The sequence below is a fragment of the Antechinus flavipes genome, chromosome 6 (assembly GCF_016432865.1).
Source record: "Antechinus flavipes isolate AdamAnt ecotype Samford, QLD, Australia chromosome 6, AdamAnt_v2, whole genome shotgun sequence".
In the NCBI taxonomy this organism is placed as follows: domain Eukaryota; kingdom Metazoa; phylum Chordata; class Mammalia; order Dasyuromorphia; family Dasyuridae; genus Antechinus; species Antechinus flavipes.
The window spans coordinates 101,384,872-101,405,812 of NC_067403.1; the positions used below are offsets into that span (position 1 = coordinate 101,384,872).

General features: G+C 32.9%; 1 protein-coding gene across 8 annotated transcripts in view; it reads right to left on the reverse strand.

The window, feature by feature from the left end:
• Window positions 1–20,941, reverse strand: part of NEK1 (NIMA related kinase 1) — a 155,588-nt gene that overhangs the window by 59,579 nt on the left and 75,068 nt on the right. For 5 of the 8 annotated variants that reach the window (XM_051966366.1, XM_051966365.1, XM_051966373.1 and 2 more), the window contains 6 exons: window positions 20,589–20,755; window positions 20,385–20,507; window positions 10,961–11,063; window positions 3,680–3,763; window positions 3,134–3,217; window positions 2,551–2,628 (listed from right to left, as the gene is read on the reverse strand). In XM_051966366.1, coding sequence (XP_051822326.1) covers window positions 2,551–2,628; window positions 3,134–3,217; window positions 3,680–3,763; window positions 10,961–11,063; window positions 20,385–20,507; window positions 20,589–20,755 — 639 coding nt within the window. The remainder of the gene's footprint in view (window positions 1–2,550; window positions 2,629–3,133; window positions 3,218–3,679; window positions 3,764–10,960; window positions 11,064–20,384; window positions 20,508–20,588; window positions 20,756–20,941) is intronic. The other 3 variants (XM_051966368.1, XM_051966369.1, XM_051966372.1) reach the window with 3 other exon arrangements.

Genomic DNA, 20,941 nt, shown 5'->3' on the forward strand with positions numbered 1-20,941 from the left:
AAATATTGAAAAGGAATGTGCCTTTGAATTTTTTCTGGAGCTATATGCAATTTGTAGTTCCTTAGTGTTTTGTAGACATGCTTCTAACATTTGCTCCTCAGGTGCACACCCCAAGATAGCACCCATGTAACATAACAACATAACTTTTGGAAATGCTTTTCTTACTGGAGCAAGAGCAGCAGCCACATACATTTGACACATAGTAAGGCAATTTTTCATTTCCTATGGCAAAACCGTCCATTCATATCTTTTATAAGGCTCAGCTAAACTAACATTAAGTACTGAAAAGGCAAATCTTATCATATCTTCCTTACCCAGAGGGATAGAATAGAAACAAACCTTAATGTCTATAACCCAAAGAGGCCATTCTCTAGGCTGAAGTCCAGAATGAAGCGTTCTCATAGTTTCCATCTATTCATTTACTTTTCTTAAATCAGTCAACATCCTCCAATTTCCAGATTCCTTTTTTTTTTTTTTTTTACAACAAATACAGGGGAATTCCAAGGACTTAACTTATCGGCTGACTAGTCATGTCTGAATATGAACTGAAAAAGACTCAACTATAAAAGGAATAAAAGCTCCTGATTCCCCTTCAAATGTCCATCTCAAAGGGGTAGCACTAATTTCAGCTGCTAATTGATCCTCTTATGCCAGACATGGCTGCCTTAATCTTTGGTCAAAGACTGAGCTAACTGGCACTTCTAATGATTATACGATCTGCACCTGTGTTACCAATCTAATGGTATGCCATTTATATAGATAGTAGTATAAGTCAGTCAGCTATAACTGCTGCAGTCAAGAATATTCCTGGATTCTGTTGTTGGGAGTCAAAATCTGGGTAAATATCACCAGTTTGCCTATCAGGAGTCTGTTAACAATCTGCACCTGTGTTACCAATCCTTCTAATGGTATGCCATTTATATAGATAGTAGCGTAGGTCAGTCAGCTATAACTGCTGCAATCAAGAATATCAGGAGTCTGTTATCAGTAACCTGATGCTACTACTTCTCGTGAGTTGTAAGTCACACATTGTCTACCTGTAGTAATGACTAGGATGTTAGTTTACCCCCTAAAACCCCTAAAGAGTGCAAGCCTTTTTCAGATCTTTGATAATTTCCAGATTAAACAGAGTGTATTTTCTTTTTTCTTGACCTGAAGAGTCAAACTCTTCAATAACAGGGTACATTTCTATTTGTAAATCAGATATATCCTGTCCTTCACTTTTAGCTTTAATTAGTGCCCTTTGTAATTGTGTCATAGGGAGTGGACAAATCTGCTTCATGGGGGATGCTGATGATGTCACTGTCCTTCTCTCTTCCCCTTCCTTCCTCCACCCATGAAGGAAAATTGAGGGGGGAAGGTCATGAGATGGGGAATGCCCTAATGGCGCCTGCTCGAGTATAACTGAGATGAGAAAGTGAGAAGGAACACACCCCTTAAGTTCATCAGCACAGAATTAGTCCAATTCTCCATGTTTTTCAGCTGCTTTGTTAGAACTTGTGGGATTCTTTAAAGCCAATTGTATTATGTTGTACATAAGAAATGTTTCCTCAGGAATTGAATCAGGACCCATAGCTTCGTAATATTCAATTAGTTGCTCTCCCATTATTTCCCACATATCTGGCTCTAATTTTTCTTCCTTAGATAGCCAAGGAAACGTGCACTCTAATATATTTAAGAGTCCAGTGATCTGCTTCCAAGTTACTGACAAATCTTGCTTCTTTATTAACCTAACTATGCATTCTACATACTTCCCTTAGGGTGGGGGAGACACTTTTCTTAGTATTTGCCCCATTTCAGTTAAAAAAATAAAAATGACTAGTTTAGCCCGTACCGAAATTTTCCTGCTTGTCTATTTTTATACTCGCCCTATTTCTGGGTCACAGGGGACTTCTCCACTGAACTCATGATTGTCAGTCGATTGATGAGTATAGATCCTTACATCCATGTTCCAGCACCAAAATGTAATGTTCAGGCTAGCTTTCTGTCATAGTCTGATCCAGTCTCAGTCTGACCCAGTCTCCTCCAGCAGTCTGTCAGTCTCAACCAGTCTCCTCCTGAGTCTGACTTTGTCCCCAGTTTAACTACCCTATTACAATGGTATCATTGTAGAATACCGAGTATAAGCCAATCTAGAGTGAGTTTATCATTGTATCAAACTAGAATGACTATATCACTATACCAAACTAAAGTGATTATGTCATTATATCATACTAGATATATGTGAATTACAGAACCATTATGTCATCAATTCTACTGAGTTAACACCTTGTTTCATGCATACTTTTCCACAGTTCTGGCCCTCTACAAGGAGAGGAAAAAGGAAGGGAGGGAGAAAAGAAGGGAAAAAAGGAAGGAAGGGGAGGAAGAAGGGAAGGGGAAAGGGGAGAATTAGAGAAGGGAGGGAGGGAGAGTAAAGGGGGAGAAAGAACAGATAGGCAACTCTTGATTTGGTGGAAGGCATAGAATCAGAAAACTGTATTTCCCATCTCAATTCCTAAAATTCACTTGGTTTCTTTGGCAAGTGTTAATCACTTCAAGCTTAATTACCTTTAGTGTTTCTATTTTTTTGCGTCTAATTTCTATTTCTTCATCCTCTTCTTGCCCTTTGAATTCATCAGGATCATTCTATAAAATAAATTAGCATATGAACAAGAAAGCCAGAAAGGTTACATTGTTCTGAATTAGAACACGAATTCTGAGAAGTGCTATGTGTGATAGATGGCCAATAGTATAAAATTGGAAGGCATTTAAATGCTGTTTTTTTTTCTCTTAACTGACTCTTCTCCAAAATGATATTTCTTATGTTGGCCACCTTCTTATACATTTGATCAAAAAATCCCCAATAAAATGTGAAAGAAAGAAAAAAACCGTTTTAACTCCTTATTCAATAATCTAATCTAATTTTCTCTCAAAATTCCTGGGGGAGAAAAACAAACATGCATTTCAATCTTCATTTCTATTTACATAATTGATCATTTCTTAAATCCTTTGCAAAGGAATCTGTTCTACCTGTTTCATTCTGTTTTATGTCAGGTCTTATTTTTGACACAAAACAAAAGTTTTCCTTTCCCCTATTTACAATATCCTCTCAATTACTGAAAGAAAAGGAAAATAATAGTTTTCAACCTACTTTTTCACCACGAAGTTTGGCTTTAATTTGTTGACGTTCATTGAAGTTTTGAAGTCTTATTTGCCTTAATCTTGCCAAGTACTCCTATCAGAACAAAAAAATAATTTTCACTTAGGGAAAAAACAATATATGAGAATTATGATTTTTAAAAACTGAGCAAATGTATGAATTTGAACAACAGAAGAATAGAGAGAAAGCACAAGATTATTTGGAAAGGGTTAATGGGAGTGCAAAATTAGCAGTCAATTTAAAAACTCATTTCAGCAGACTTCCTCTGAAAGTAATTTTATTAGATATTGCCTGGGTGAAGAAAAAAAAAAAAAAACAGCTTCAGGAGTTCTTCCTTTTGTTGAAAGCAAATTAAAAAAATCATATGAGTGATAAAGTTCTTATAAAGAATAATTATGAGATATATCAGCCTGACTATATTAATATTCCCTAAAGACTTAAAAAGCCTCCAATATTTGTTAAACCATGCAGGAAAAGAAGTCAATAAACTCAAAGTGTGGCTAGATGATGGAGGTAGCGAACATGCAGGAAGCATACCTCTTCCTCCTTGTTTCTTGGTTTCCCTCCTCTTGAAGAACTGGGCCTCCCTCCAGACATAGCTGTCAGGTTTTGCAGGGTACCCTGTTTATCATTTAATGTACTAAGTTCAAAAATGAATGGGGCCATGTCACCCATCTTATATAGGAATAGCTAGTTGTTTATTACTTTTTTAATCTAAGTAAGGATCATTTCTAGTTCTAACAATGCCCCTTGACAAATATCTTTTACTTATATTGAAAAATTTTAATTGAAAACATGTAATGGCAATTAATCTCAAAGCATAAATCTTCAAAATATATTTCACACATATTCTTACTTGTCATTTTAATTGTATGTAAACAGTACAAAGGCATTCAAGTCTTATTCCCTGAAATACAAGTGAAATAGTTTTAGTGATGCATTCCCTTTTTTTCAATATTTACTTTCCAACATTACCTGCCTCTATCCTAGGCAGGAATACATTTCCCTTACCAAAATCAAGTTAGGCAAAATTGTCCAGTTACAGCAGATAAGGCTGACAGAATATTTATGAATGAGCAAGAATCAAAAACCCATTTTAAACAGAACCTTTCCTTTAATGGATGCCTAGCCTTGGTGAATTAAACAAATTATAATGCATAAGGATAAAGTAAGATGAATGAAAAAGCAGTTTTTTAACAGATACAGGTTGATCCCAACAACTGCCTTTTTCATGTTTCTTTGCTTCTGTTGTTCCATTTATCTTGTGCCCCAGAAAAAAACAATATACTATGATCATTTTATAGGAGTAACAGCAGAAATAGGAAAATATACTGGATGCCCTGAATGACTGTAATAGACAACTGGTGGACATAAATGAATAGCTGAGAAAAAGTTGGGAGACAATACTATGCAGTGTTTAAAATGGCATCAAAAAGTTAGGCTGAAGGTACTTAGCTTCAAAAGACTCTTTTTCTTATGGAATTGGGGAGGGGGCAGCAAATGGGATATTAAGAATATTGGGAGCAAGGTGGCTGCTTTTGAAAAGATAAATGCTTCTCAAAATGAACTGAAAAAGACAAAAGGAAATGCCAGAAACTCTTATTGATGGATCCAGGGAAAACAAAGTAACATCAACAAAAATTTTTTCCCCATTCCTAACAGCTATAGTATGAAAAATAAGAATTAGTATAGTTCAAGATTAAGATATGGGAATAGTTTCTTCTGTTAAGTCACAAAGGATAAACTAACAAATTATCTTCTTTAATAAAAGTATAAACAAAACCTGTTGTTTTACATTACTTCTAACATTAATTAGTATTTTTTAGTTTCAAGAGATGTGACTATATATTCCCAAACAGTAGATCTGAACACTCCAGCATCCTAAAAGTACATCTTTAAGATTATTGCTGCTATCATGCCATTCTCTTTGTTTTTTCAGTATTTTTTTTAGCAGATAATACAGTCAATTGAAATATTCTCTCTGGCTCCACTGAATTGGCATATTATTGCTTAATGACTTCAACTGCCATTACCACCTTGCCTTTAATCCCTTTCAGGAAAATAAATATAGCTCTTTGCTGCTAAAAGATTGTGACTCCTGACTTAAGAATACTTTAATTTTTAAACAACCATAGCATAATTCATACATTTTAATCAGTGTTTCCTCTTCTCAAAATTGTTATGCTAGGAGGCTAAAACATTATTGAATAAAAGTATAACTTTAAAGTAGTCATAAACACTTGCTGACCATAAAGTGGTTCTAAATACAATACCAGGAGTTCAAAAACCATTTGACTTAAAAACCTGTTCAACAATCCATACTGACATTTTTAGTACAAAAGTCACAGTATCTAAAAAAGCTGGAAGAGAGTTTTGGAGGCCATTGAGTCCAATCTCTCACTTTATCAATAGGCTCTCTGTAGCCCTTAAGTTATATGAGGCTGTCCACAGTTATACAGATAGTATTAAAGACAAGATTTAAACCCAGATCTTCTGATTTCAGAGTCAGTTACCTTTTATATAGTTTTATCTGCAGAAATTGGTCCATATAGAAACAAAACACTGATTTTTAAAAACAGCATGCTAAAGAGTAAGTCAATAAAAATGCATCTCAATTAACAGAAAAACAATGATAATGACAATAAAGTAAGTTCCAAGTCCTAAATAATGCACTTTATTTCGGGAGATGTTATTTAATCTATTTTTAGTAATTATGAATTCTGAAAGATGCTATGCCAGTGAAATTCAAGCTCTAGAGGATTCTATTCTTTTGGAAAAGCACAGCAACAGCAAAAGATTATTTCTAATTTTTGAGGACTTGCTAAATCTAGTTCAGTGCCATAAACTTGCCATTTTCTCTAAATAATATAAGATCACCCTATGCTTATTTTTAAAAAGCACTGGATTCACAAGAGAAACTTCCTTAAAGGCTTTCTTCTACTCATGTGTCTCCAATGAATTTGTCAAAATTATATGAGATGCTTGAAAGACGTTAATAGATAGCTGTTTAATAACTCTAAGAGAAGTACAAAGGGATGCATGTTTATCCAAGGAGTTCACAGTTGTCATGGAGAATAGTTAAAAGAGATTCAAAAAGGAAGAGGGATTTGCTATAGAAATCTTCCAGATGTTCTTGTTTGTAGATATTGTGGTTATTAAATCAGACTCAAGACCACTGCAGAGCCTCCTAAAATGAGGTGCATCATCACTCAAAAGAAAAATCAATGAATGAAGATGCTAAAGTTTGGACTACAATATCTGAGTGGACAACTATCTAGGGCTAATTTTAAAAAGCATGAATTTTGTGCAGACAATGTAACCAAAAAAGATGATCCTGAAGCTGAATGAGAGTGAGCTATATTGCCTTTGGAAAATACATAGTGCTTGTAATGATCCCAAGCTTCTCCAGGAAACCAAAGTCAACCTTCTTAATAATCTTTTGTATGGTTGACAGTATGTGGGATAAAAATATTCAAAGAATTAAAGTTGGAGGTCATTTAGACAATAATGACAGATGCTAAGTATGAGCAGGCTATAATACCTTATTAATAAAGATATAAAGGCTATAAAGAGATGTTGACAAAGAAAGGATAGGGAGAGGAAGATAAGGCAGTTACTTTATGAGGACAAGGGATAATGTGAGAGATTGTCTGCATATTCCAGATATATACAAAATATATGAAATCTAAAGATAGGTTTTCTTTTGGAAGGGATATAGGTAGAGATAAGTTTAATTTTGGATGTGCTAATTTTGAATATCAATGGGACATCTAAATGGAAATATTTACTAATATGTGTACATGCTGCACCCTCTAGAAAGCTTCATGATGAGGGATTTTTTCTTTTTTATCATCAATACCTAGTATTGGTACCTTATAGGGACTTAATTTTGTTTTTAAAAAGAAATTTATATTATGCTGAAAGAAACTTAAGACAACAAATCAATATCAGTATTGAACTTATATGCTCCAAATTGCAGAGCATCTGAAGTCATAAAGAAAATAAATAACTGAATTGTAGGAGAACATAAATATTAATACAAAAGTGGATCCTAGAATTTTTGCTAGTCGCTAAAGTCAAAAGACTCATTGAAATGAATGAAATTCACAACTTTCTCAGTCACTTCAGTTATATTATTTCAAATGACCTACTTAGCCAACATATAGCTATGTGGTTCTGCCAAACTATATCAGAATATATTGAAGAAATCTTTAGGACTTAATTAATACTTTTTAAATTGAACTGCTGAGAATTAACAAGTGGTTGGAAATACCTCAAGTTCTGGGAGGAACGCAGGGGTAGAGACAGGGAACTGGATGTCATTTACTTAGGATCAAGAAATCACAAGAGTGGATGTGATGATGAAAAATTCAATAACCCAAGAGAAAGGAAAAAAAGCCAAGGAAATAATTTTGAAGTCCATCCATACTTTTTAAGAGACAGGAATAACAAAAGTGAGTTGAGCCCACAAAAGAGAAAGAAAGATCACAGAGTAAGAGAACAGACTGAAATGTCACAGAATCCAAAGGGCTTCAGAGTTATCTAAAATTCTTTCTTTTTTTTCATATGTCTTCATAGTGTCTTTCAGAGCATCATATACATAGCTGGAGCTCAACAAGTATTGGCTAAATGAAAAAAATGAATAAAGAAGGTAAAAGGACAAACAAGAATCTAAAATAACCTTAATTTGATAAGTATTAAAAGTAATCTTTCTTATTTGGAAAACATATAGTGTTAACCTCCTATTACCAAAGCTATAAAGGTCCTACATGTTAGCAATTTATTGTGCTAAAGAAAGTGATTTTTTTTTTTGTTTGTAGCAGCCCTTTTTGTAGTGGCAAGGAGCTGGAAACTGAGTGGATGTCCATAAGTTAGGGAATGGCTGAATAAGTTATGATATATGAATGTAATGTAATATTATTGTTCTATAAGAAATGATGAACAGGCTGATTGCAGAAAAGCCTGGAAAGACTTAAATGAACTGATGATGCTGAGTGAAGTGAGCAGAACCAGGAGAACAGTGCACACAGTAAGAAGATTACATGATGATCAACTGTAATAAACTTGGCTCTTTTTAAAAAAAAAATTCAATGATTTAAGGCAATTGTGATAGTCTTGGGATAGAAAATAGCATCCACATCCAGAAAGTGAACTATGCAGACTGAATATGGAACAAAGCATAGTTTTTTCACCTTTTTTGTTGTTTGCTTTTTTTCTTGTGATTCCCCCCTTTTGATTGATTTTTCTTGCACAGCATGATGAATATGGAAGTATATTCAGAAGAACTGCACATGTTTAACCCATATCAAATTGTTTGCTGTATTGGGGAGGGGGAAGGTGAGGGAGGAAAGGAGAAAATTTTGGAATACAAGGTTGCAAAGGTGAATGCTGAAAATTAGCTTTTCATGTTTTTGAGAAAAATAAAATACTATTAAGAAAGTGTTTTGTTTTTTTTAAAGCATTATTTACTGAAAATGGAGTGGATATTCATCAATTAGGGAATAATTGAATAAGTTATGGTATATGAATGTAATGGAATATTACTGTCCTATAAAAAATGACAAGGCGGCTGATTTCAGAAAAGCCTGGGAAGACATATGAATTGATGCTAAATGAAATGTATAGAACCAAGGAAACTGTACACAGCAATAACAAGATTATGGGATGATCGGTTAGTGATGGACTTGGTGCTTCTCAACAATGAGGTGATTCAAGACAATTCCAATAGACTTGTAATAAAACCACCCACACCCAGAGAGAGAACTATGGAGACTGAATGTGGATCAAAGCATAATAATTTCACCACTTCTTAGCAGTGCTATTGTTTGTTTGCTTGTTTGTTTTTTGTTTATTTTGATTTGATTTTTCTTGTGCAGCATGACAAATATGAAATATGTTTAGAAGTACTGCACATGTTTGATCTATAGTGGATTGCTTGCTATCTGGGGAGGAAGGTGGGAGAGAAAAATATACATCACAAGATTTTGCTAAGGTGAATGTTGAAGACTATCTTTGCATATATTTGGAAAAATAAAAAGCTATTATTAAAAATAAATAAAACATTATTTTCTAATTTTTGGTCATTAATCAATAAAGTATTTGGAGGGGAAATATTGTACAGTAATTAAAACTATCCTAGGCATTAAAAAAGGTATGTGTATGTACTCACACTTGTAATACTCATATTTGTATTATATATATTCATATTGTAATACACACACAGACACACACAAACACATACAACATAAGAGAGAAATATATGCTGAAACATGACCTCTCTGAAATATCTTGCTTTTTACAATTAAACATAATATTTTCTGTTAACAAGTGCAAATGGCTTGGCAATTACCACATTCATCTTAGCTGACACACAAAGAAGTTAACTTGTCCAAAGCCATGCAGCAGCAGAGATACCAAGTTCTCTAACACACATTAGGGCTTTTCATTAACTTGATCTCTGTAGAATAAAAAAGAATGTGATTCTCAGAGTTTATATATCTTCTCATAATTATGAAATAAAATATTGAAAATGATGTAGTGACCACAACAATGTAAACAGAAAGAATTATTTGTCTTTCCTTCTGGAAGAATAAGGAAATGAGGTCATGACAATCAAGTGAGTTGGATTTAAATAAGGGAGGGATGTGCAAGATGACCTGTCTTCCAGAGCCATCTGGGTCCAGGGGTCAGGTATGGCTCAGGACGACTTAAAACAGAATGTTAAATAATTATAATGACCAAGTCTGGCCCCAGAGAACAGATATTTTGCCTCTTATTATTGCCAAAACAGAAGGGGAGGATCATGAATATAAAATACTGCATAAATTGTCAGACACATTTGATGTAGAGATTAGTTTTGTTGGACTTCCCCTCCTCCCTTTTTAATCTTTATTAGAAGGAAAACTTCTCTAGGTATGGGGGAGGGAAGAAGGAAAACTTCAGAAGTTAATGTGATTAAAAATAAAAGCATCAATAAAATCAAGGTAAAATTACATTTTAAAAAAATACGTAAACTTGATTTAGTTATGAAATTAAGCTAGAAAATTTTGAACAGTCACATCAATTAAACTTGGAAAGATACTGGTAGAAAACTGTCTAAACATAGATGTCAAAATTAAAATTAAGAGTTAGTTAAAAAGTAGTCAGGGTAGTTAGGTAGTACTGTAGATAAGAGTACCAGATGTGGAGTCAGAAAAACCATCTTCTTGAGTTCAAATCTGTTGATTTTACTAGTACATAGACATATACTAGCTATGTGGATCTGAGCAAATCACTTAACTTGTTTGCTCAGTGTCTTCATCTGTCAAAGGAATAGGAGAAGGAATGGAAAACCACTCCAAGTACTTTTACTAAGAAAACCCCAAACGAAATCATGATAGGTCAAACAACTGGAATAACTGAAAAACAACAAAAAGTGAGATCCTTCTTTATATGCTCTACCAATACTAAAACTGGTAGGAAAAGCAGAAAAAAGAAGGTACATTTCCTTCTTGAGCATTCATTTCCTCTTTCTCTAGTCCATTACTTTATTATGAGAAAAACTGAACTACTTTAACATTCCTGAACTTATAAGGAGAGGACTCATCCCTCACCTAGAAAGGCAACTCTAGAATACCTTCATAGTTAAAGTATTTTATAGATTTAAGATATAGCAGGAAGAGTATTATTCATATTACTTGGGAAAATTGGTGACATCAAGATGACTTAGATTTCCTTATTTTTGCATCATTTCTTAATCATACTACTTCCATTTGAGCTTAAGCATTTACATAAGACATTAAAACACTTATATACTTCAAAATTAAGTGAATACCATACCAGGTGTCCTTCAGCTCGAGCTTTATTTTGCATAGCTTCATGTTTCCGCTGCAGGAATTCCTCTACTTGTTTTGCTCTTTCTGAAGAAAGCTGTCCTCTTTGCCTAAGAAATTAAGACCAGGATGTTAACTATTGTGAACATTAAAAAAATTGCCTACAAAGTTAGAAATGATGTTCTAAATAATAACATAAAAAGAATAAGAGAAAAAGAAACTAGGAGACAATACCACTTTCCTTTATGATGTGGTTAACATATATATTAGCTTCAACCAGATAAATCATATTCAAGAAATTAGAAATTTTGCAAAAGAGAGCAAGGGAACTCATGTGGAGATGTCTCTTACTTTTAAAATGGAGTTAAATCTATAATATTTAAATTCCTTTAAATTATGGTTCTTTCAACATTTGTACGAGCTATTTTTCTTTTAAATGACATGCTTATTTTATAAGTTGATCATTTAGGGCCTTCCATATTTCATAACTATTTCACTGCAAAGAAGAAAAAATAATAGAATAAAAAGGGAAAAGAAAAAGAGAAAAACTGAATAAGTGATAAATTCTAAATCACCATTTAAAATTTACAAAATAAAAGTTTCATAAATGCCAAATACTTCTACAGCAGAAGCCCACCAATAATGGGTGAAATGAATCACAGAAATGAATCAAATGTATGGCAATTTTTTTCAAGAATCTTTCCAAATTGTTTTCTATATTATCCTCAAACAACAGTGAAAGAATTTAATTGTGTTAAATAGTTTGTTCAACTGCTACAAACCAAAATACAGGAGTTTGATTGTTGTAGAAAACTGAAAAAAAAGAGAACATTCCCTTCCATCACAGTAAGATTTCAGATGTTCCTGGAATATTATGTTTACAGAATGATTTAACTATACCAAGACAAATAAGCAATGACTCAGAAAAAAGCAGACATCTAAACAACAATATACATCACGACTGCAACTATGTACATAAGTACAGCACACCACCTGAAAGAGATCCTATAAGGAAAATATATAGGAAGATCATTGTTAAATTTTAAAACCTCCAGATCAAAAAGAAAATTTTACAAGAGCAACAGCAGCAACAATATTAACAACAAAACCCCAATTAAAATATGCTAGAGCTAAAATTAGAATCACACAAAACCTGTCAGTGGCTACAATAAAAGAATAATTTATCAACAATCAAAATAACTAGGGTTGTGTTATATCCAGCAAAATTAAGTATAACATTGAATGAGAAAAAAATGGACCTTCAACGAACTGTCAGATTTTCAGGACTTTGTTGCAAATAAACATGAATCTAATAGAAAACTGGACATATAAGAGCCAATATCAAAGACTAATTTCAAGGGACTCAATAAAGACAAGTTATTTATGTTTTATGTGTGGAAAAATAAAGCATATCTCTAAGAGTCTTATTAGTTATTGAGTAGAGATGATATGTGTGGTTTTTGTATATATACATATATACATATACATATACATACAAACAGAGAGAGTTATCTATATATGGGGGAGAGTGACAAAGAGAGAGCGATACACGCTTAACTGTAGTCTTCTTAGAGGAAGTGGAAGAAAGAAAAGAAAGGGAAAAATCTATATATATATAAAGTAAAAAGTATATAGCAGAGAACAAAATAAAACCTACAACAAAGCAAAGATGGATAGTTTTGAATACAATGTGTTTTATTACTATATGTACATTCTTGAAATGGAAATTTATTATCACATATTTTGACTCCTTTCCTAGTTCTGCTATACACCTGACAATGTGTTTTTCTTTATTTTTTCTGTTTTTATTTTTATATTTCAAGTTTTAAATTTAAAAAAATTTATTAATTACAGCAGCGATAGTTTGGAAAAACACACTGAAGTAAAAACAAATTTAAAAAGGAGAAATTGAAAGATTTGGTTACTACCTAAAGTTAATATGCACATATTTTAAAACTTTTATTAAAAAACTATAACAGACAGTTCCTATTTTATTTTTATATCATTTGTCTATTTGAATATTTGCTTATGACAAAATAATTTTAAAGCATAAAATGGCAAGTCTTAATTTTATGACTACAATGGGGTACTAAACCAAAAAAATCTGTTTGCTTAATGTATAAAACTGAGCTTCAAGAAGCTAAACCTGCTCCACCTCAAAAAACATGTCAGGATCCCAAGGCTCCTATCTCATATAGTAATTTAAAAATTCTATTTTGAAACTAAATACATTGCAGTTTATCACAATTATTTTAATAATTCTAATATTCTAATTCTAACAATTGTTCTTCACTTAATGTTTTGTTTTTGAGAAGCAACTGGGATTAACTGCCGCGATCACACAGCTAACAATACAGAGCACTGACCAGAAACTTGGCTAAAATGCTTTAAAATTTTGGAGGGGTAAGGATGGAAAGCAGCATGATTGTAGTAGAAAGAAGCTGAGTTTTGGGAAAAGGCATCTAGCTCCAAATCTAGGTTCTATTACTATCTACGTGTCTAGTGACTGAACACCTTTAGGCCTTCATTTTGTAAAATGAAGAGGGTGGACAAACTGATCATTGTTAAATGCATGTTTGATCTTCCCTGTATAGATCATTCTCAGATTTATAGATCCCGTTCTAGTTTTTCTTCTAAATTCCACTCCAACATAACCAACAAGCTATACGTAGGCATCATAAACTCAACACATCCAAAATGAAATTCATTCTATTTCTCCAAGAATTGGCTCCTCCAAACTTCCTTATTTCTGTCAAGGGCAGCAATTTCCTTCCAGTTATGCAGATTTCACAACCTAGAAGTTGATCTCAACTTTTCACTCCTCATATGCCATCAGTTGCTGTCTTGTTCATTCTACTTCCATAACATTTCACATATATCTGTTCCTTCTTTCTACTCATTCTAGTTCAGGCCTTCATTGCAATGGTCTGCTAATCTATCTTCCATTTACACTCTACACATTTTATACATATAATATTTTTAGTTTTTCTTATTAAATTTTCTTATTAAAATGCAAGTTTTTTGAAGCAAGGATGTTTTTGCCTTCCTTTGTAGCACCAGCATTTAGAATAGTGTCTGACATACTAAATACTTAATAAAATTCTATATACCTCCTGATTCCAGTCATACATTCCTAATTATTTCTTTCTCAACTGAATTTCCAGACATTTGATCATCTTGACTATCTTTTTTTGGATACAGTTCAGCTAAGCATCAGAACAAAAATAATATTTCTTATGTGGTCTGATTAGTGTGTGTCCTTTAGTTATAAAGGAAGTCATTAGTTATTTTAGTGGTTTCTTTGGAGTAAAAGGGATAAAAAATAAACCATATCAAGAGAATGACAATTTAAAGTGCAGGAAAAAACCTGCATGTTATTCAGGTCACCTCAAAATAAACAGTTGGTTAATACAACTTAAAGGGTGCAATAATATTGATATGCTAGATGGTGATCAGAGAAAGTCAATTTAGTTAAAGCTATAAATAAAAAAGAGAAAAAGAGGTATGGTTGGATAAGTCAAAAAATTTGTTTTCAGATGGGGAAATCTTAAGTAGGTTGAATGTAGGAAGGAGGGGTGTGTGGAAGGGATATGCCTAAATTAATTAACATCATCATCTGTACAACTTATCGTAGTAGAGAGGTTAAGTGATTTGCGTGGATCATTCTAGTAGATGGCAGAGGGAGTATTTGAATCTTTATCTTCTCAATTACAGCTCTATCAATTATGCCATCCTATTTAAAGAATTTTATTAATGAGCATTTCTATTAAAAGTATCAGGGAAAACAAAGGAACTCAAATTGGTGAAAATGAGTCAGCTTTTCTGGCAACTATAATTAGATTTAATAATACAATTAGATAAGAGAAAATATCATTGAATCACATAAGACAAAGATAAATACAACACTGTTCTCCTTAAGAGTTCTTTACTAAGGAAATTAGAAGTTATTTTTTAAAATATCTGAGGCTAATTAATTGAACAGTTATTTTCTTTGGCTTATAGAAGTAGAGCTGGAATGGGCCTTAATTACCATTTAATCTAATCTACCCCTTTTAGAGTTGAAGAAACAAGGGCAGAATGTAGCCAAGTGAATTGTCCAAGAATACATATTTATTAAGTATCAAAGTCAGGATGAGAACTCATGACTTCTAACTGCAAATCCAGTGCTGTTTCTATTGAGACAGGTATGGGGCCCAATGGATAGGTAGAGTACTAGACCTAGAAACAATAACCATCATCTCAGACATATACTATTATTATGAAGATGATAATGATAATGATGGCAACTACTATAACTACCACTAACACCATTTTAACAGTATTTTAAGGTTTGCAAAATACTTCGCAAATACTATCTCATCTGATCCTGACAATAATGTTGGAGGAAAGGCTCTATTATCCTCATTTTATAGTTGAGGAAACTGAGTTTAACAAAGTTAAACTTGCCCAGTCATACAGTGAATGTGTGATGCTGGATTTGAACTCAAGTCTTCCCAACTTTAAGTCTAGTATTCCATCATCTAGTTGCTTCACACAGAGAAGGAGAAAGCAGACAGGTGGGAAGAGAGGGCAGTGTCAAAAAATCCAGAAAAGAAGAATATCAAGGAGGAAAAAGAGAATAATCATTATCAAATGTGGAAAACACAATTAAGAATGACAATTTAGAATACATGAAAAATAATACATTCAAATCATGTCAAAATACAGAGTTAATTGAAAAAAAATCTACAAACAAATTGAAATGTAACAATTTAGTTTTTATAATAAGATAACAAATGAGATCATACTAATACCAATGGCATAAAAGAAATGGAGATACTGAATTTGACATTTAAAGAATACATATGCATGAACTGATGCAGAACAAAGCAAATAGAACCAGGAATACATTGTACACAAACAGCAAGATTGTGCGATGATCAATTATGAAAGACCTGGTTCTTGTCAACAGTTCAATGATCCAAGGCAATTCCAATAAATTATGGATAGAAAACACCATATGCATTCAGAAAGAGAACTAGGGAAACTGACTATAAATCAATACACATGCCCTGTTCATTTTCTTTTTCTTGTTCTTTTTTTCTCTCATGGCTTTTCCCTTTTGTTCTGATTTTTCTCTCCCAACAAGATTCATAAAGAAATGTTAATTTAAAAAAGTTAATGTACATATATAACCAGAAAAAAAGAAAAGAAAAAAAGAAAAAAGGAATATATATGGATTTTATTAACAATAAAAATAATTGATACGTAACACTAAGGTCTAAAAAGCACTTCGTAAAGATAACTGCATTCTATTTAATTAGTATAAGCACTATTATTTATATTCTATTGGCAGGAAAACTGAGGTAGAGAAAGATTAAGAGAGATTGTTACCCAGCTAATAAATGGTGGAGATGTCCGGTTTCTCTTAGTTCTAAGTCTAATTTTCTTTCTATTATACTATGCTGCTTTCAATGTGTTACTATAAACTGGGTCAAAAAATAAAAAGATTTTACATATTTTTATAAAAAGATTTGGCCCAGTCCATAGTTGAATAAGAATCCTCTCTACCAAATAATTAATAAATGACTATCCTGCCTTTGCTTAAAAACCTGAGATAAAATGTTACTTTGGTACAGACATATTGATTCAAAAAGTAATTATCAAAATGTGTAACGCTTTTAAGATGGTAATAAAATTAAGAGAAACAACCTAATATAATCAAACATCTGGCACTTGATGTTATTTCAGCCAGAAAATGTTCTGGAAGACCAGCAAATCTAAAGAAGCTCTTACTTCAAATTTTATACTCTAGACCTTAGAGGCATTTCAAAAATTACTGCATAGACTAAAACGAACACCAGTTCTAATAAAGTTACCAACATCCAATGAGTTGCCAGGAATTGTTAAGTCATAAAAAATATGTGTAGCATGTACTGTGCCTTAAAAAAGTTAATGGTTAAGTATTTTAAATATTGTTACCTAAACTATATGCCATACTAAGTTTAACACATTTTTAAAAATAATAAATTCATCATGTGTTAATTACAATAACACTTAAATAAAAAAAAACTTAGGGAGGAGAATGGTTGTTTAACACTTTATTTCTTCCCAATGATACATAAAAATAATTTTTAACATTCATTTATTAAAACATTCCAAATATTCTCACTCCCCCTCTCCCTGCATTGAAAAAGCAAGAAACCTGGCATGTCATATGAGTATTTCCATGTTAATCATAACATGGAAAAAAAATACAGAAAAACAAACCCCAAGAAAAATAAAAGTAAAAAAGAAAAAGTATGCTTTGATCTACATTCAAACTCATTGTTTGTTGATCATAAGTCCTTCAGAATTGTCTTGGATTCTTGTATTATAAGAAAAAATAAGTCATTTAAAAATAATCATTGCACAATATTGTTGTTATTATGTACACTGTTCTTTTGGTTCTGCTCACTTCACTTTCCATCAGTTCAATTAAGTCTTTCCAGGTTTTTCTGAGAGCATCCTGTTTATCATTTCTTATAGCACAATAATATTCCATCACAATCAATTTACCACAATGTGATGAACTCTTCCCCAAATGATGGACCTCTCCTCAATTTCTAATTTTTTGCCATCACTAAAAGAATTGCCATAAATATTTCTGTACTTATATGCCTTTTTCTTTTTGTGCTTCCTTTATGTGAAATAATTTATCCCATTTTACCTCTTCCTTCTTCCTCCCATTTTTTCACCCATTAACTTTTTTTTTTTTTTAAATATCATGTCATCATATTCAATTCAGACTCTTATACTCTAGGTATATTTCTTCTAATTGCCCAAATAATGATAAAGTTCTTAGAAGTTACAAACATAACTTCCCATGTGGGAATGTAAACAGCTCAATCTTATTGAATTCCTTATGATTTCTCTTTCTACCTTTTTACACTTCTCTTGAGTCTTGTATTTGAAAGTCAAATTTTCTATTCAGTTCTGGTCTTTTCATTAGGAATGCTTGAATTTCATTCAATGTCTCCTTTCCTTCCTCAAGATTTATACTCAGCTTTGCTGGCTGGAAGTTCTTGGTTATAATCTTAACTCCTCTATTCTTCAGAATATCATATTTAATAGCTTAATGTAGAAGCTACTAATTATCACCTTATCCTGATTGTGGCTCCACGATATTCAAATTGTTTCTTTTTTGGCTGCTTACAATATTTTCTCCTTGACTTGAGGACTCTGGAATTTGGCTGTATTATTCCTGGGAGTTTTCATGTGGGGATCTCTTTTAAGAGGTGATCACTGTTCTTTTCCCCATTTCTATTTTACCCATTGGTTCTAGAATATCTGAGCAATTTTCCTTAATTTCTTGAAAGATGATGAGTAGGCTCTTTTTTTAATAATAGCTTTCAGAAGGTCCAATAATTCTTAAATTATCTCTTCTTGATCTATTTTCCAATTCAGTTGTTTTTGTCAATGAGAAATTTCACATTTTCTACTATTTTATCTTTTTGATTTTGCTTTATTGTTATTTGATGTCTCATTGCATCATTAGCTTCCACTTGGCTAATTCTAATTTTTAAAGAATTATTTTCTTCGTTGAGCTTTAGTACCTTCTTTTCCATTTGGTCAATCCTACTTTTAAAGGTATTCTTTTCTTCAAGGAATTTTTGTACAACTTTTCCAACATGGCCATTTGTTTCTTAAGGCATTCTTCTCTTCACTGCACTTCTGTTGTCTCTTTTACCATTTGCCCTATTTTTCTCTTTTTTTAAGGTGTATTTGCTTCAGTATTTTTTTTGTGTGTGCCTTTACCTTTGTTGTCTTTACCAAGCTGTTGACTCTTTTTGCATAGTTTTCTTGTAGAACTGTCATTTCTTTCCCCCATTTTTTCTCTTGATTCTTCTGTTTTATTCTTAAAACTGCTTCTGAACTTTCCTAGGACTTGACTAATTCACATTCCACATTCTGTTGAATAAGCTTTAGTTGAGCTGGTGTTGCTTTTTTTCCTGGAACTGCAATCTAGGACTCTGACTTGGATCTGTGTAGGGGTAACACTATAATAGAATCCTGTATCCAATATCAGCAAAGGGATTCCCAAAACCTCTCACCAGTTGTCTTTATGGTCTGTTGGTTGAGAGCTCTGAAAGCAGCTCGTGCCCACAAATGATTCAGTTGCCCCCAAGGCTTGCTGCTGGTTTTCTGTAAGATGGACTGTAGTAGGTACTTGAACTGTGCTCCATCTGATATTGGTGAGAGAGAGCTTTCTCGTTGACTTAGATTCTAAGTCATCTTGAGTTAGAAAACTGTTTCACTCTTATCATTTTTTGGGTTCTGCCTCTTCAGAATATCTTTTGAGGAATCATTTAAAGTTGTTTGGAGAATTTTAAAAAGCTCAAGTGACTCCTTGCCCTTTCTCTGCCACCTTGGCTCTAGCCCTCAGTTTCACATTTCTTACAAATAAATAGCTAATGTATGTGCTGATTTTATTGAGATGTTTTATGTTTTCATTTTGTCCAATTCTTTGCTTGAATATATTAAAATACAGTATAGCTAGGCTCCACTGGACTGCCCTAACTGTACATAGTCTTCCTAGTACCTTGCACAGACTATCAGGCACCAAGCATTAATTTAAATATAACTCAATCATTTGGAACTGCTTAAATGTATTCTAATGAGCAGTCATGTAGGTTTCTGCTTCTCTAGTCCACTTGTAGGAATGTTCTTCTCAATCAATTTTAATTCAAAAGCACCTTTTTATTTTGAGCCCCCACAAAAGTCTCCAGAAGAAAAGATGATTATGTCTAAATTTTCTCATTAGTGACTCCTTCACTCAATCTCACAACTACTGTAAGGATGAAAAGTGAGTTTTTATAAACAGAGCTTTGTACTCTAAGGAGCAAAGGAGATCCAAGATCAATCTGCTATTGTTTCTGTTATTAAACTGATTCACAACAAAAAAAGGGGAAATGAAAGATTACCAGGCTTACAGAAAGCAAAAATTAGTAATGGCTGAAAAGAGAAAGAGATTCAAGTACTCTAAGGAGAAAAGGAAAAAACTAGGGGTTTCAATGTTGTTTTTTTAATCTAATTGAAGCAAAACCTAAACTAACCATGACGGTATCTTAGATGCACAATAACAGATTATTAAGATTTTGATAAAGACATATAGACATATCTTCACCTATTTCCCTGAATATAATCAGTTTGTTCTCAATTATAAGCCAAAAAATCAAGTCACTGAATTAAATAGTTATTAATTATAATTATTAAAATTTGTGGTTCCTTGACAGAACATAATTAAATGCCAAATGCATTTACAACTTAGAAAATTAAGGCAAATGTTAGTTTCCAAATGGCAAACAATTCTGATGGATGAAGAAATCTTCAAACAAGTACAATAATCAAACTATCTATGACAATAGACAAATGACACACAAGGATGGATTCACAGATTATCACAGTCCAACCTGTTTGAGTTGGCTTGTTTAGACCCGGCCTTCAATCTTTTCCTAACTGTGTCAGCATCAGAAGAATGGTGATGACCTGCAGGCCCATTAGGAAATCCTGGACGTATTCCAGGGGGAACACCTCTGTAGATAAACATGCACAGTGACTCTCATTACTTTTATCTGAAGCACAGCAGACTCAGCTTCATTAGAACACAGCCGTACCTTTCAGGAAGGCAATGGCGATTCATTTCTCCTCTCCACCTGGACTCTCTGTCTTCGGCTCTTTGCTGCTGCATTTGATCAAAAATAGCATGGTAATGATGTTCGTGTGGTCCTCGGGAAGGAAAAGGACCTGGTGCCAGGGCCCTTCTACCACCAATATAGGAAGCCTGGAAATTAAAGAAAGTGTTCTCATAGCCTTTTGTCTCTTTTTATTTTATATATATTATGTCCCAAAAGAATAAAACATTAAACAGCTGCCCTTTTCAAAATGAATTTATTAACTTAAAAGATAATACTATATAATTCTGTAGTTTTTCTTTTACATTATAAAGTACTCAAGGGCACAGCAGTTT